General features: G+C 40.7%; 1 protein-coding gene across 5 annotated transcripts in view; it reads left to right on the plus strand.

The window, feature by feature from the left end:
• The window catches only part of OXR1 (oxidation resistance 1), an 807,173-nt gene that overhangs the window by 667,410 nt on the left and 123,181 nt on the right, over nucleotides 1–16,582 (plus strand). For 4 of the 5 annotated variants that reach the window (XM_077493164.1, XM_077493167.1, XM_077493166.1 and 1 more), the window contains 5 exons: nucleotides 1,969–2,076; nucleotides 4,305–4,418; nucleotides 7,243–7,395; nucleotides 10,215–10,396; nucleotides 14,421–15,190. In XM_077493164.1, coding sequence (XP_077349290.1) covers nucleotides 1,969–2,076; nucleotides 4,305–4,418; nucleotides 7,243–7,395; nucleotides 10,215–10,396; nucleotides 14,421–15,190 — 1,327 coding nt within the window. The remainder of the gene's footprint in view (nucleotides 1–1,968; nucleotides 2,077–4,304; nucleotides 4,419–7,242; nucleotides 7,396–10,214; nucleotides 10,397–14,420; nucleotides 15,191–16,582) is intronic. The other variant, XM_077493165.1, reaches the window with a different exon arrangement.

The following is a 16,582-nucleotide window of genomic DNA, read 5'->3' on the forward strand; positions in this document are numbered from 1 at the left end:
AGAGCTGCGTTTTTCCATCTACAGAAACAAAGCTTTGTGTGACTCTTCCCTTGGGTAATAGCCCCGTTTTTTAATGTCTATGCCAGAGCTTCGATGGGCTTATCGACTTACCTCTACATGACGGTGCTTGGGACTAATAAGCCTCTAAAGCAATGAGCCCTGCATCATTGATATATGCTGACCTATACTCAGAAGGACTAGTTGTCACAAAGGGCTTCAGCTGGCAGTGTGATAGGCAAGTGAAGCAAAGGTAAGTATTAGTAGAAGGGGGAGGGCTATTTGCAGTAAAGTGATCTAAAACCCTTACATATACCCAGTGATGTGATTGGCCTCCGGTGATACACTGAGATGAAACAAATCCCACTCCTGTCACCTCTTCTCTTGGTGTCAGGAAAACTTGTCAGAAGAACGAGGCAGCAGACAGAAATTGCACTAAAGGCCCGTACACGCGCTACAAAAATCCAAAGTAAGGTTTTGTCGGAACGATCTGCCTCATTTTCAGATCATTGATATGGTGGTTACGACAACTGATTATGTTTTTTTCATTAGACAAAAGCTGGATGTGCGGACTATAACATTTTTGTTGGATGTGAACTCGACGTGCGATTTGCGTATGAAAAAAAAACGTAAGACTACGCATGCTCAGAGGCGAAAGAATACATTAAAAAAATATTAAACACATTATGTCACTTTGTATTCTGTCGTACAAGAATTTTCTTATTATGAGTAACCTCTTTACTGTCGACTTGAGACTCGCATACAACATAAAAACGGACGAACGTTCATCTGAAAATCTGATCGTGTGTACGAGGCTTAAGTGCTCTGGAGTGAGACAAGTACACACTATAAAGTAAAATGAATAAATTACAGCGCTCCCAGTAGTGCAAATGTATTAATAAATACAGTGAAACCAATTCATAAGTAGGTGAATGTCCATATATTGGTGAATGATGTGCTCCGATTTATAAAGTGCGATTGTGCTCTAAAACTCGAAATGCGCCACACTCCCCCCCTCCTGTGTCCCCACTCACCGGATGGAATGGACCCCCAGATTTTCAGTCTAGGGGTCGTTCAGGCTTAGAATGTTGGCCAGGGATGGCAAATTCACATCAGGACACCAGGAAGATCTCCAATGCTCATGACAATCCCACGTGGATCATAGTGCCCAAAATGACATAAAGGAAGGGGATTATAGTGACATCCTGCTTGGCAAAGGTATTGTGCAGATAAAAAAGGCACTTACAAAATGTAGGATAAACCCATGCTTGTTTTAACCTATACTTTGGAAGTGCCTTTTTTTTTTTTTTTTTTTTTTTTTTTTTATCTGTGCAATAAATACCTTTACCAAGCAGTATGTCACTATAGTGCCCTTCCTTTATGTTGTTTTGGGCACTATGATCCACACTTGATTGTCATGAGCATTGTCGATCTTCCTGGTATCCTGATGTGAATTTGCCATCCCTGGCCAATACTCTAAGCCTGAACGATGCCTAGACAGAAAAGCTGGGGGTCCATTCCATCCAGGGAGTGGGGACACCAGAGGGGGAGTGTGCCGCATTTTGAGCATGATTGCACTTTATAAATCTGAGCACATCATTCACCAATATATGGACATTCACCTACTTATAAATTGGTTTCAGTGTATTTATTGATACATTATTTGCACTACTGCGAGCGCTCTCATTTTATTTTATTTGTCGAGTGTATAGCACTTTGTGTACGGCAGCTGCAACTTTACTCATTTTTATTTCTGATCATTTTTGGTTTGATAGTTTTGACCTCTAGTGCGAGTATTTGTACTGTATATGCTTAGAATCTATTCCTTTCACAAGTACACACTATAGAAGGATGCGCCTTGTTCATATTTCAGGTCTGAGGTTTACAGCCACTTTAATGAGTCTTCCTCCTTCAAAATGAATTGCAGAACCTTTTCTGTTTTTTTAATTTTATGTTTCTTCTGTTCTACAGGTGGAATCCAGGGATTCGTTGAACAGCATTTCCCTGAAGTTTGACACAACACCAAATGAGCTGGTTCAGCTCAATAAGCTTTTCTCCAGAGCGGTGGTACCTGGACAAGTATGCTCTCTGTATATTTATTTGATTGTATTTTATTTAGAGCACAGGATCTCATCCAGTGGTATGTGAACCTCAAGACATGCCCTTTTTTCTTTTTATATATGGTGTTTTTTTGCATATATTTTCTTTGTTCAAAACTAAAAGATGGCATTTTTAAAAAATCGACATTGTTCTTAATCAAGTTAATATGAATTCTACATGAATATATCACATTAACAAGGCGGCCAGCAGCAGGAGCTGTAGGCCTCTTCTTTTGCCAGGCTAATTGTACTGCTATGCTTGTTAATAAATAGCAGGAACTCCGACTCTACACAGATGAATGAGTCAGAGGAAATATCCCCTTCCTCTTTCCCTTTCTACCATGTGGATATACCTCGTACAGATTTTTAGGTAGACTGAGTATGCATGCTGAGTTGGGCTTCAAAAAGCATTCACTGTGCAATCCTTGTCATAGATGCACCCTGTAGCTAAAGGTTTCACTTATAAAATAAAGAATGGTATGTAGGCTATGAAAATATTACATAACTTTATAAACTTGTAGTCTTAAAAAAAAAATATCATGGACCAAAAATTGTTCTCATTTCTCTTTAATACAAGCCCGTACTTTCACCATTCAGTGCAACGTAACAGATTTGCTTTTAGTAGGCAGGGTAAGGAGGACATACCTGTCTCTCCCATTCACTTGTCTGAGCATCCTGGGAAGTTATTTAAAAATGTTTTACCCTAAAAAAAAAAAAAAAAGGGATCTTGTTCCTTTGAAGCATTAATAAAAGCACAGTGCTTGTGCTGTGTAATTTGGCCCCTGCTATCACCTGATCCTGCCTGGCTATGCCCTCCCCTCTGTAAACTGACCACGGTTTATCGTAGCTGCTGAGCCCTGACACTGTGGTCAGCTTATGTGCCTCTGTCATCCTCAGCCCTCCTATCCCCGCCCCCCTGCCCCGCTTGTCAGATCTGTGTCGGGATCTCTCCCTTCCCCCTCCTCCCCACCTGCTGTTGACATCATTTTGCAAGATTCATGCAATCCTCTATCTTTCATAAAACTAAGTGCCCTGTATATTTATTAAAAATATCCTGTTCTATACCTGATTTCCTAGCGGAGCTCACGTGACAGGCCGGCTCTCCTTTCCTCATCCCGACTGAAATTATTCTCGCCTCTCACGCTCTGTCAGATCAGGAGAAGGGAGAGGCGGCCGGTCACGTGAGCGATGCTATAAAAGGTATAGAACAGCATATTTTTCATAAGACACATATACAGGGCACTTAGTAATTATCACGTTATCCCATCTTTCATAATACTAAGTGGGTTTACAACCATTTTAAGTTCCAATACAGGTTTATTGCTTACACAGGGCTAAAAGGGCCCTCCTTTGAGTCCCCATGGGACAGCACTTGAGCTCAGTTAGACATTGAGTGCTAGATTGTGGGGGCAATAGAACTGTAATGTGTCCCTCCATATGTGGAAGCTCCCTCTAGTAGGGAGCACTATAATATAACTGACCCTTCCCAATATTTTCAGAAATGTAAAACACTTAAGGGATGGATTGAAAAAAAAGTACACAGATTTTGAGGGTACATGTATACATGTAGGAAGTGCAGATTCAGATAAAGTTCTGCACATTAGGGGGTTATCAGTAAACTTTCACCAATTTTCTAAGTTACCAGGTTAATTCTCTTTCCAAGAACATGCAACTGGCAGCTGTCTTGATGGCCACCATGGGAATGCAATTCACACTGTCCTCAGAAGAAGGGGGGGGGGGGGAAGCTACTCGCTCTAAAAGCCAAGGTTAAGCTCCAGTTAGGAGTGAAATGCCTTAGTCTGGGTGCACTTGGTGGACTTGTCCGTGCACTGATTTGCTTCAATAAACTTAACCTCAAAAAAAAAAAAAAAAGTAGTAATTGTAATTCTTCAAACTATGTAATATTAGCTACACCCATAGCTACTAACATTTTATATTTAGCTGAGATGATTTCTGTTGTATTTTTATTTGCAAACCTATATGAAGCCCCAATGCCACAACAATGTCACCTCTGAAAAAATTCCAGGTGCTTGGGTGATGGGGGCTATTCAGTATTAAGCTATATATATTGAAATTAAATATTTCAAACAAAGACGGAATTGCTCTGTGTTCCCTAGTGTACGTTTCTTTCATCTATGTCCCTTTTGGGATGTTTTAAATTTCTGCAAAATAATGCCATATATTGATTTTTTTTAATCTTATTTTAAGCTGCTATACGTCCCTGACCCAGACTACATTTCCAGTGTGGAGAGCTCCCCGTCCCTCAGTCCCATCAGTCCTCTGTCTCCAACCTCATCAGAAGTGGAATTTGAGAAAACCGTTGTAAGTATGGTGTATTTATAGATCAAGTCCTTCATGGTGTGTCTTTTTTTTCATTATTATTTAGGACCAGAGATTATACAAGCTTGTGTGATTTTGATATTATATGTTTTTTATATCATCTGCATGCATATGTGATGTTATGTACCCTTACTGCAATTGCCATCTCTACATAAGGTTTAAAGAGATTGTGTAGTCTTCTCATGTTGTGTTGTGTTTTTGTTTTTTGTATGCATTTTTTTTTTCTCCTAGATGTAGGTGTAAAGATCAGCTTAATTTATTTTATTTTTTACTCCTATATTTTGTGTGTTCTTCTTTTTTTTTTTTTTCCCCTTTTTTTATTATATATATTTTTTTTTTTTCATATACTTTGTAGTTGTATTTATAAATGGGGAAGACATCTTGGGTCTTTAGACATGTAGGCTCAATGCTATGGGGTTGATTTACTGAGCCCTCGTTCACATTGTACACTGCTTTACAATCCTGCGACTTCATCTGAAATTGCACAATTTCAAAGCTGCATTTCAGTGCGACAGTTCCACCCTGAAGGATATCTGTGCAGCTTCATGCACAGATGTCTATTGAAGTCGCACTCAAAATCGCCAAATGTAGGGCAGGAACTACTTTTGCAAATCAGTGCAGTGCGGCACCGATTGGAATGGTGCCATTGCTGGCAATAGGCTGCGACATTCATGCAATTTGACCTGTCAAATCGCTCCAATGAACGAGGGCTAAAACTGGAGACTGCAAAATCTGGTACAACTCCGCATTTAAACGAATCGGCTTTCAGGTTTTGTTAGAACTATAGGCAAAACCTTTTTTTTGTTTTATCATTTTGGATAAAGCAAGGGAGGATTGTTTTTTTTTTTTTTTGTCATCTGTGTCCCATTGTGGAGATTTCCCTTCACTTCCTGTCCCATAGGCAAACAGGAAGCGAGAGAAAATCCCTGCAAATTAGCCTACTTTCAGACTGCGGCGGGCGTCGGTGGCACTATTCGGCCACTAGCGGGTGGTTTTAGCACCCGTTAGCGGCCGAAAAAGGGTAAAGAAACCACCCCAAAGTGCCACTGCGGTGGTGGTTTGGCAGCGCTGCCCCATTGTTTTCATGGGCAGGGGCGCTTTAGAAGTGGTGTATACACCGCTCCTACAGTGCTGCAAAGATGCGGCTTGCAGGACTTTTTTTTTTATTTTACTTTTTATACCCTCCTGCACCGCTCATTACTAATGATTAGAATGCGATCGTTTAGGCTAAAAAAAAAATCTGACATGACCGTTTGTTTTTTTGCCATAAAACGTTGCTTTTTAATAATCAAAATTAGCCCACTAATGTTTCGAAAATCGAACGATCCAGTGTATTGAACGCTTTTTCCAACAATTTTCTAACAGTCTATGGCCAGCTTTACTGCTGCTTTTCACAATGCGAGTCTGAGTCTGCTGACTCGCTGTAAGCAATGCCCTGAGTGGCTGATATGTTATCCCAGCAATTGTTAGAGACTCAGTCAACAGACCATTGCTTTTTATTAACCATCTTCTCATAAGGTTACATGTGCAGTGAACATATATCATGCATAATCTATACCTGTAAAGCTTCCCTTGTGTAGACATCCAAAAGCCCCGAGGCGGATGCTGGTCGCTGAGATCTTGGATGTGATGTCGCCAGTCCCAGCAGACTCTGAGCTGTCATTTACATGACATTTAAGTCACAATCTGTAGTATCCATCTCCAGCAGCTACATAGAGGTTATGTATTTGTTCAACCACTACAAAAAATACAGTTTAAGCTGCCCACAGATGGATTGAAATTCTGGTGATTGAGGGGGAACTTGTCGAATTTCGTCCCATCTATGGGCAGCAGTGTGATTGTACTGAAGTTAACCAATCGATTTGACTTCAGTACAACCAGCCTGTTGGGTTTTTGTGTGGTTTTAGCTGCCAGCAGTGATCATTGTATTCTGCGGTGGGGAAGGCTCCTCGCCAGCAGAACACAATGACACTGTGGGAGGGATTCCCTCATCAACCATGAACTGTATTGATGGGGGAATCAAGTCCTTTTCTTTCCCTCAGTCCATGGTTGAAGGACATAAAATTGCATAATGTATGGTCTGCCTTAGTCCTTCCAGAAATATTGTGAGTGGATAACTTCCTGCATTCTCTACCTGTGCACCTGAAGGGGTTATGGAGCTAAAACAAGGTCTGTGTTCTTTGTGAAACATCAGAAATGAAGTAGGCAGGGCTGACACCACATTCTTAGGAATTCAGATCTGTTGTCCTGTCAACAAAGTTAGTAGCACTCTGTACAGTATTTTTGGCACACCAACAGTTTTTATTTTTTTGTATTTGCTGTGTGTAACAAGGTATATAACACACAGAGAAATGTGCATTTATTTCAGAGATGTAATAAATATGTAATTTATTATTTATTATATATATATAAAATAAAATAAATGTTTTTCTTTCTTATTATACTTTGTACGTTTTTTTTTTAATTCATGCTGAATTTGAAATGTCACTACTTTTTTATTTTTATTTTTTTAATTTTTTTTCCTTTTGCTGGCTTTTATTTTATTTTTTATTTATTTTTTTATACTCACTGACAACTGATCTTTATTGTCTGTTTTGTGTTTTTGTGTGATTGTATGTTTTAATTGTATATAGTTTTTTTTAGATCTATATGTATAACTTTTTTTTTTTTTTTTTTTTTTTTGTTACTTTTCTGTCATAACTAGTATATATCCGTTTTAATTATTCAGAATCTGCTAAGCATGTGGACTCCACTTCTTCTGTGATTTGCATGCAGCACTATGACATTTAACACTATGTGTTTTTAGGACCCACAAGGCCCTCGCCACAAGGAATCCGTATCCACCCCTCCCTACTCATCGATCCGTCCTTCCAGGGTGGTCTCATCCACATCGGAGGAAGAAGAAGCATTTACAGAGAAGTTTCTGAAGATTAACTGCAAGTACATAACTGATGGAAAGGTAGGTCTGGTGTACTGATGTATTTCTATACATGTGCCCTACTTTTCTGTGGCTGAACTTCACTCTGCACAATGAAAGGGATTATATCATTTTTTCTGATCAGCTGATTAAAGCTCCAATCACACTTGATCGACTCCAAAGTCGCAGGATTTCCAGTTTACCCAGATGTCAATGGTTAATTTCAAAAGAAATCAAAAGCATTCAAGAACACAGATCTTGGGTGTTTTTGAATGCTTTCAAGGGCAGAGAGGATTTTGGGGTCTTGTAGACCCCAGATCTCTCCATAAAGAGTACGTATCACGTGCCTATTGCTGTCACAAAGGATGTTTTACATTTTCTTGTGAAAGCAATAAATGTAATAAAAAAAATAAAAATAAAAATAAAAAAAAAATGCTAATTGCCCCCATCCCCCCTGCGCTAGCACTCAAAGGTGGATGTGCTCGTCGGTCCCGCATGCAAACAGCGATTGTCCTATTCATGCTAGGTAGCGCCGTGATTGTCAGATCATGGGAAGTAATTCTAGCACTGGACCTCCTGTGTAAATCTAAAATGGTAAACTATAAAGGGTTTTAAAGTGTTGCCTTGGGATAGTAAAATTGTGTTTTGAAGAACTGCTGCACAAACACCATAAAAAATTGCAAAACCCACCAATTTATTCTCTAGGGCAGTGATGGCGAACCTTGGCACCCCAGATGTTTTAGAACTCCATTTCCCATGATGCTCAACTACACTGCAGAGTGTATGAGCATCATGGGAAATGTAGTTCCAAAACATCTGGGGTGCCAACATTTGCCATCACTGCTCTAGGGTCTCTGCTTTAACCTTCTACCCACTGGCCACATAAACCCCCTTCCTAACCAGACCAATTTTCAGCTTCCGGCGCTCTCATGTTTTTGAATTGTTTTTGGCAATTACTCAGTCATGCAACACTGTACCCATTTTAAATTTGTGTCCTTTTATCACATAAATAGAGCTTTCTTTTGGTGGCATTTAATCACCGCTGGGTTTTTTTTTTTTTTTTTTTCTTGGTTTCGGTTATAAAATTTAGAAGATTAGTAATTTTTCTTCGTAAATTTTGGGCAAAATTTATACTGCTACAGATCTTTGGTTAAAATAACCCAAATTGGTGGATATTATTTGGTCTTTGTGAAAGTTAGAGTCCACAAGCTATGGTGCCAATCTCTGAAAATGTATCAAATTATCCCTTTCCAAGGTATTTAGTTAGAGGCATAGTGAGATTTTTGGAGTTGTATTTTCCCACAATTTTTTGCAAAATCTTTTATTTTTATTTTTTATTTTTTTTCGTCACAAATTTGTTATATTAGCAGGTTATTTCTCACACATAGCACAAATTACACCTCAAAAAACACATTCTACTATTCCTCCTGAGTAAGGCAATACCACACGTGTGAGACTTTTACATAGCCTGAACACCTACAGAGGCCCAACATGCAGGGAGCACTGTCAGGCATTCTTGGAGCATAAATTATACATATAATTTCTTGAAAACAACCTAACGTATAATCATATAAATGTATAATAATGAGGCATAATGAGTCTTTTGAACATGTTTTTGTTTTTTTGTTTTCCTAAAAGGTGTTTTATTTTATTTTATTTTTGTTGTTTTTTTTTTACACAAATTGTCCATTTATACAATATTTCTAACAAATGGCATATCCATGCCAAAAATTACACTCCAAAATAGATTCTCCTACTCCTCCTGAGTACAGCGATACCACGTGTGTGAGACTTTTACATAGCCTGAACACATACAGAGGCCCAACATGCAGGGAGCGCCATCAGGAGTTCTAGGGGCATAAATGTCAAATCTAATTTGACTACCTATTACACTTTTGTGAGGAACTCTAGTGGCATGGATGAGCATGAATGGGGATGGATGAGCTGTTGGTGGGGATGGCTGAGCATGGATGGATGGCTGAGAATTGATGAGGATGGATGGCTGGACGGCTTGATGAGTGCTGGAGTTATCAGTCACATATCAGCGCTTTGGGCACTGCACATCCAGCCCACAGCGCTGCTGCCTCTGATCTCTCTCCCCTCTGTACTGATCGATAGAGTGGTGTGAGGAACCGGACGTGACGCTGGTTTGTTTATAAGTGATTGCTCCGTCATTTGACGGAGCAATCACATGGTGAACCATGATGGACCCGGCGGTCACTGATATATTCCCAGGTCCATGTCTCCCAGAGTTATCTGACTGCACTGCAGCCATCATTCGACTATAGCACAGTCGGCAAGCCGTTAAAAAAAGTGTTTGAGGGTTCAAAGTAATCTTTTATCAAAAAAAAAACTGTTACATGTAACCAAAAAGGATAAATACCTTTCTTTTCCCCCTTCTTTTATTTTTATTTTTTATTTTTTTATTAGTTATCACATAACCTCAGCTCTCAACTGCATAAGAGCTAGGGGAGGAAAAGCAACAGCACAGTGATTTTCCCAGTTTGGCTGTACGGGGGTGGGCACGGTGTCAGGGCAAGTATGATCATTTGAGCAGAGTAAGCGCAGTTCCCAGCAGAGCTAGTGCTCTCATGCCTAGCGTGGTCAGTTTTAAATAGGAAAGCGGAGGGATTTCACATAAAGGAAGTAATACAAAGAGAACAGGAGACTTTCTACTACAAGTACATGGTACAGCAGGCACATATCAGGAATTTGAAAGGTTGGGGTAACAACACTTTAAGGTCTGCTGGTCAGAATGAAGATGCCTGGGTCAATATTCAGTCAGTTCAGCTTGTTGTAAAAAATACTATAACCATGCACCTTACTCTGAGTTTTAGAAGTGTGTTTTTTTTGTTTTTTAGGGCTCAGTCAGTGGTGTACTTCTGGTGACGCCAAATAACATCATGTTTGATCCTCATAAGACGGATCCTCTAGTGCAGGAGAATGGCTGTGAAGAGTACGGCATCATGTGCCCAATGGAGGAGGTGACATCGGCTGCTATGTACAAAGAAATCGTCAATAGTAAATTGAAGGATATTCCTGTGTAAGAATATTTTCTTAAGCTATTCTAGAAGCTTGTATTTTACACTGTGCAAATCCATTTTATGTTGAATAAATGCACCTTCGTTTGGGAGGAAATCAATTGCCTTTTGTTTTAACAAAGCAAGCGCCCCTTAGTTGATAGACTTCCTGTAGTGTAGCTTTTTTTTTTTTTTTTTCATAACTGCAGTGATTTTTCTTTGTCATTGCTCCGTACGCTCTACTGTATAGAATCCATTGTTTCCTATGCTGCCTGAGGCCTAATAAACTTGAAACAGTCGCGTGCCAGTATGGCAGTTTAATTATTATATTTTGGCTTGTAACTGTAATACAGGCATACTAGGAGACCTGGAAATACAATTGGTCACATGGGTATACAGAGATGATTTTATGACCATTTTCCAGAGACCGATATAAATCTTGCTTGATTTTTACTTTAAAGTGGTTGTAAAGGCACAAGGTTTTTTACCTTCATGCATTCTATGCATGCAGGTAAAAAAGAAACACCTGTATGCTGCAGCCCCCCTAATATATACTTGGTCCAGCGATGTCCACCACAGCCTTGCCTCTCCAGGGACTTGCACTCCTGATTGGCTTTTGGCAGCATTGGGAGCCATTGGCTCCCCCTGCTATCAATCACAGCCAGTGAGCCAATCAGGTGTAAATGGACACACAGAGCAGCGGTACGGGAGCACGCAAGCTGCTTGCTGTACCCGGCAGGAGGAAGGAACCAGGAGCACCCACATGGGACCCAAGAAGAGGAGGATCAGGGCTGCTCTGTGCAAAACCACTGCACAGAGCAGACAAAAACAAGGCTTTAATATCACTTTAAAGTAGTATTAAAGAGGTTGTAAACCTCCAAAAAAAAGAACACCTGCAAGACAAAGGCATAATGAGCTAGTATGCATCACATACTAGCTCATTATGAAATACCCTAGAACAGTGATGGCGAACCTTGGCACCCCAGATGTTTTGGAACTACATTTCCCATGATGCCCAAATACACAGCAGAATGCATGAGCATCATGGGAAATTTAGTTCTAAAACATCTGGGGTGCCAAGGTTTGCCATCACTGCCCTAGAACATTGCCCTGAATCACCGCTAACGGGGCTGACATCTTCCCCGGAGTTACTCCTGAGTTTGTGAGCTCCAGCGATGTGATTGGCCGAAGCCGTGATGACTTCACTTCTGCGTGGGAGCTGCCGGTCGCGGCGCAGGTCCTGAAGAAATGGCTCGAGCGGGCAATTCCTTCAATGCCCAAGCACCAATGACATCTGCGGCAGCATATATTGTAAATATTGCCTAAACAGTGCAAGTTTAGGAGATATTTACAGTACCCACAGGTAAGCCTTATTAAAGAGGAAGTAAACCCTGATGAGTTTACTTCCTCTTTCATTCCATGCAAAGGAAAAGTATAATGGACTACTATGCATCTCATAGTAGTCCATTATGTGTCACTTGCCTGACACAGGAGCCAGCGAAGTCACCGCTGTCCCCTGTAGTCTGGCGCATCCATCTTCTCGGTGGGTCTCGCTGCTCCGCCGTTGTCATTTGGCGAAGCCACCATGACGTCACTCCCGCGCATGCGCACGGGAGCCGCCATTCGTGGCATATCTCCGTTGACCGCGGCGTGCTCAGTGCGCCTGCATGCGCCGTAGACAGAGGTGCCTGTCTTTCGGCAAATATCTTCTAAACCGTGTAGGTTTAGGAGATATTTCTTGGACCTACAGCTAAGCCTAAATCTAGGCTTCCCTGTAGGTCAAAGTGTGTTAGGGTTTACAACCACTTTAAAGCACAGTTAAAGAGGAAGACTTAACTTTCCACTTAACCACTTCAGCCTCAGAAGGATTCACCCCCTTCCTGACCAGAGCACTTTAGCGTTACGGCACTGCGTCACTTTAACTGACAATTGACAACGGTGCATCCAAACAAAATTGATGTCTTTTCTTTTTTTTTTTTTTTCCCACAAATAAAGCTTTCTTTTGGTGGTATTTGATCACCTCTGGTTTTTATTTTTTTTTGCTGTAAATAAAAAAAGCGTCAATTTTGGGGGGAAAAAGCAATATTTTTTACTTTTTGCTATAATATATATCCCCAAAAAATATATAAAATAAAAAATGTATTTCTCAGTTTAGGCTGATACGTATTCTTCTACATATATTTTTGATTAAACAAAAAAAAAATCACAAATAAGCGTATATAGATTAGCTTGCTCAACAGTTACAGCGTCTACAAAATCGGGGATAGATTTATGGAAAATTTTTATATATTTTTTTTACTACTAATGGCGGCCATCTGCGATTTTTTTTTTTTTTTTTTTTTTTTTTTTTTATTATTTATTGTGACTGCGATGGACACATCAGACACTTTTGAAGCTATTTTGGGACCAATGACATTTATACAGCGATCAGTGCTATAAAAATGCGCTGATTACTGTGTAAATGACACTGGCAGGGAAGAGGTTAAACACTAGGGGGCAATCAAGGGGTTGTGTGTGTCCTAGGGAGTGATTCTAACGGGGGGGGGGGGGGGGGTCGGTGGCAAAATGGGCTTACTACAATAACAGGGAGCAGTAGATCCTTGTCATGTTGCTAGGCAGAACAGGGAAGTGCCTTGTTTACATAAGCATCTCCCCGTTTTGCCGCTCTGTGTCACAATCGCGGTCCCCCCGGCGGACATTGAGTCTGCTGGACTCACAGGCACGATTGCGGAGTACGTGGCAGGCGCACGCGCACCCACAATGCTGCGTGTTGAAGGGGACGTACAGGTACGCCCATTTGCGCAGCCATGGTCGTCGAATCTTTAATATTTGCAAACAAAATGAAGGGTATTTAGAATAATAAGCTGCCAGCTTAGTAAAACGGAGATATCCAGAACCGATTCAATCATACAGTTTGTAGTGTACATAGATTTGAAGAACAATGGGATAAAGGAATATTCCTGAACTTTGTTTTATCTCATAGTTACTGTGAATGCAACAATGAAGGGCATATTCTCTCCGCTTGCAGAGTTTGAATTCATTGAATGTGTTTACCAAAAATATAAATATTGCAGAATATACATCCTCGTGCTACATAACTAAGTTCCATTTCATGCTGAATAAACAAAATTATTAATGTATCTTAAATAGAAAACTATCTTTTAGATAGATTTTTACTCCAAAAGCATTTTATTAAAATTTGATTAAAAATAAAATCAATTTTGGATCCCAAAATTCAGATTTAAAAAAAAAAAAATGTTATTGATTTGTATCCACACTGCCCAAAAATTAACTTACGTGTATTTTTTACTGGAATTGTGTTTCCTAGACCTTTTTACATTAATATTCTGTGACATAAAAATTGGAATTATTTTATTGTCTAGACTAGGGTGTCTTTCAGAAAATGGATATAATGTTTCGGGGGGGGGGGGGGAGGGTTTAATGTAATCTTCCGGCCTGAATTTTTTATTTTTATTTTTAAGCATGTGTGCCAAAAAAAATAAAATGCCAAGACGGCTCTTGCAGTGAAAAGGTTAAATGCAAAAAGATAATAATTACCCTTGTAAATGGAATTGAAAATAGCCATTAATAGTTATTTTTTAAATAACCCTCCTCCCCCAGCACCCTCTAAAATCCCCGCACTTACCCAGCCATGCTCCGTGTAGGTTGTATTACTATGGGTTTGCTAGGAATTTCACTACATCTACACAAAAAAATCTCCTGGCCAGGCCACACATTTATTTTTATTTATTTTTTTGTTATTAGAGGTACTTGTATAGTGCTGTCAAATATACGCAGTAGAATATCCTAATAGTAGTAGGATTCTACGACACATTTGTGACCCGGCCAGGAGACAATTTGGGAAGAGGATGCGATGTTCCCAGCAGACCCCACAATGGAGATCTATTAATGTGTAGATGGTTAAGTGTAAGATTTAGAAGGATGTTGGGTTTGGGGGGGGAGGGGTGGTATATGTGTATGTATATGTGTGTATTTATTTTTTATATATTATTTTATAATTTTTTTATTTTTTTGTTTCCTTCATAGAGATGTAGAGCAGCTGACCAGTATGAGAGATTTCTGCCAATTTAAGAAAATATCTCAAAGTAATAATCACGAATTTGATACAAAAATGTGGGATACCGGAAACGACAGTACCAGCACGGCCCCCCGCAGTACCGAGGAGTCCCTGTCCGAGGACGTCTTCACGGAATCTGAGCTGTCCCCTATTAGAGAAGAGGTGCATTCCTCCGATGAGCTGCGACAGGACAAATCTTCAGGCGCATCCTCGGAATCCGTTAAGACAATCAACCAACCAGCAGGAGAATGTTGCACAACAGACGCTTCGGACTCCCCGGATGCTTTGCATGAAAAGGGCAACGGCGGGCCTTCAGCCAATGACAGCGGGATTGCCAGCAACGCCAATGATTTGGAAAAGAGCGACGCTTCCATTAAGGTAGGTGAAGACTTGGATAAAGTATCTGAAGCATCTGCTGAATTACAAGCCGGTGCTGTGCTGGAGGAGATGGAAGGTGCAGGGAACAAATGCAAAGAGGACAAACGAGGGGCGGACAGTGCGCTTCAATCCCGGGATCAGAGTGTTGATAAAGAGGAATCTGAACCTGGAAACCAAGGAGAGGAGACCGGAGGGCTTCGGGTAAAACCCTCACTGGGAGACTCAGAAACTGAAGCGGAGGAACTGAGAAAGTTTTGGAAAAATCTCACTATGCAACAAGCCAAGCAGCAGCGGGAGGACATGCAGCACGCCACGCAGAAGGAGAATAAGCCAAAGATGAGTACAGATTCTCATGGGGAAGGTAAGAATTGATATTACTGTCAAGTGAAGAAATGTGACTCAATCTCTGTTCACAGCCTAAGGTCTCTTTCACTCTCATTTGTTTTTTTTTATGCGTTTTTGGGGTGGAAAAAAAAAAATTAAAAAAAGCAGAAGGAAACCACCTGAAAAATGTATTCTTTTAAATCCAAAGGAAATCTTCACCCCAGTGTGCCGCGGATGCGGTGCGTCTTCAGAGGTCCTGCATGCTGCATGGCTTTTCAAAAGCACACCAAAATCTTCTTAATGATTTCTATAGAAAACACATAAAAAATGCACCCTCAGTGTGTTTTTGGTGCATTTTTTGAGTCACAATGCACATTTTCAAATCCACTGGTCAGTGCGATTTCATGTGTGGCTTGCCGACATCTGTGTGACTTCGCGCTCAAATGTCAATGCAAGTCACACATGAAATCACCACAAATAGTGCAGGAACATTTTCAAAATCAGTGCACAGATATGAATGGTTCCATAGCCAGAAAGAAGATGTAACTTGGCATGTGACTTTGGCCTGTCAAATCGCATGACAAGTCACACCCTTGTGAACAGGGTTTAAAATAGTTGTAAAGGCTGAAGGTTTTTTTACCTTCTTGCATTCTATGTATGAAGGTAAAAAAAAACACCTGTTTGCTGCTCTCCCCACAGCCCCCTCTAATACTCACCCGATTCCCCCCCCCCCTCTCGATCCCCCCCCTCGATCCCCCCCTCTCGATTTCCCCCCCCCCCCCCCCCCTCTCGATCCCGCAATCTGCACAGGAGCTTTAGCTGTCCCTCATTGGCATTTTAGTCAAGACTGACTAAACTTAAATAGAAATTTGATGTCAAAATGATCACTGATTATATATCACAAAGGCTACATCTGTGTCTGTAGTGCATGTTCAACCTTCATACCATACATAACAGGTTATTGATTTTTACTCCAAGGGTATGTAATGAGTTTTGAAATCCTAGAGAAATGCTTAAATAATGCATTACATTTTAACTAAACCCATTAGATTTAAGTCACGTACATAATTTATACAAAAATGACCAGATCTTATTGTCTGCAACTTTCAAGCGAATCTTTTGGGGCTCCTTCACACGGACGTGTCTATGTACGGAGCCCACTCTGCTCAGCAGGGAATCGCTCTGTCGATCCCCACTGAGCAGGAAGATGAAAGGTCTGTGTCTGCACACCGTGCAGGGATGGACCTGTCAGAGCGCCGCTCTCCCCTATGGGGGATTGGATGAAGACGGACCATAGAGTCCTTCGTCACCCGTTCCGATCCGCAGACGGATGGAATAGGTTTTTCCTCTGTCACACTTTTTTGGATCGGAGCGTGTCGGATGTCAGCAGACATCCGTCCCTCCATAGACCTCTATGGAGTGTCTGATC

Source organism: Lithobates pipiens, unplaced genomic scaffold (assembly GCF_037356315.1).
Source record: "Lithobates pipiens isolate NorthernLeopardFrog02 unplaced genomic scaffold, aLitPip1_a1.2 Scaffold_19, whole genome shotgun sequence".
NCBI classification, from domain to species: domain Eukaryota; kingdom Metazoa; phylum Chordata; class Amphibia; order Anura; family Ranidae; genus Lithobates; species Lithobates pipiens.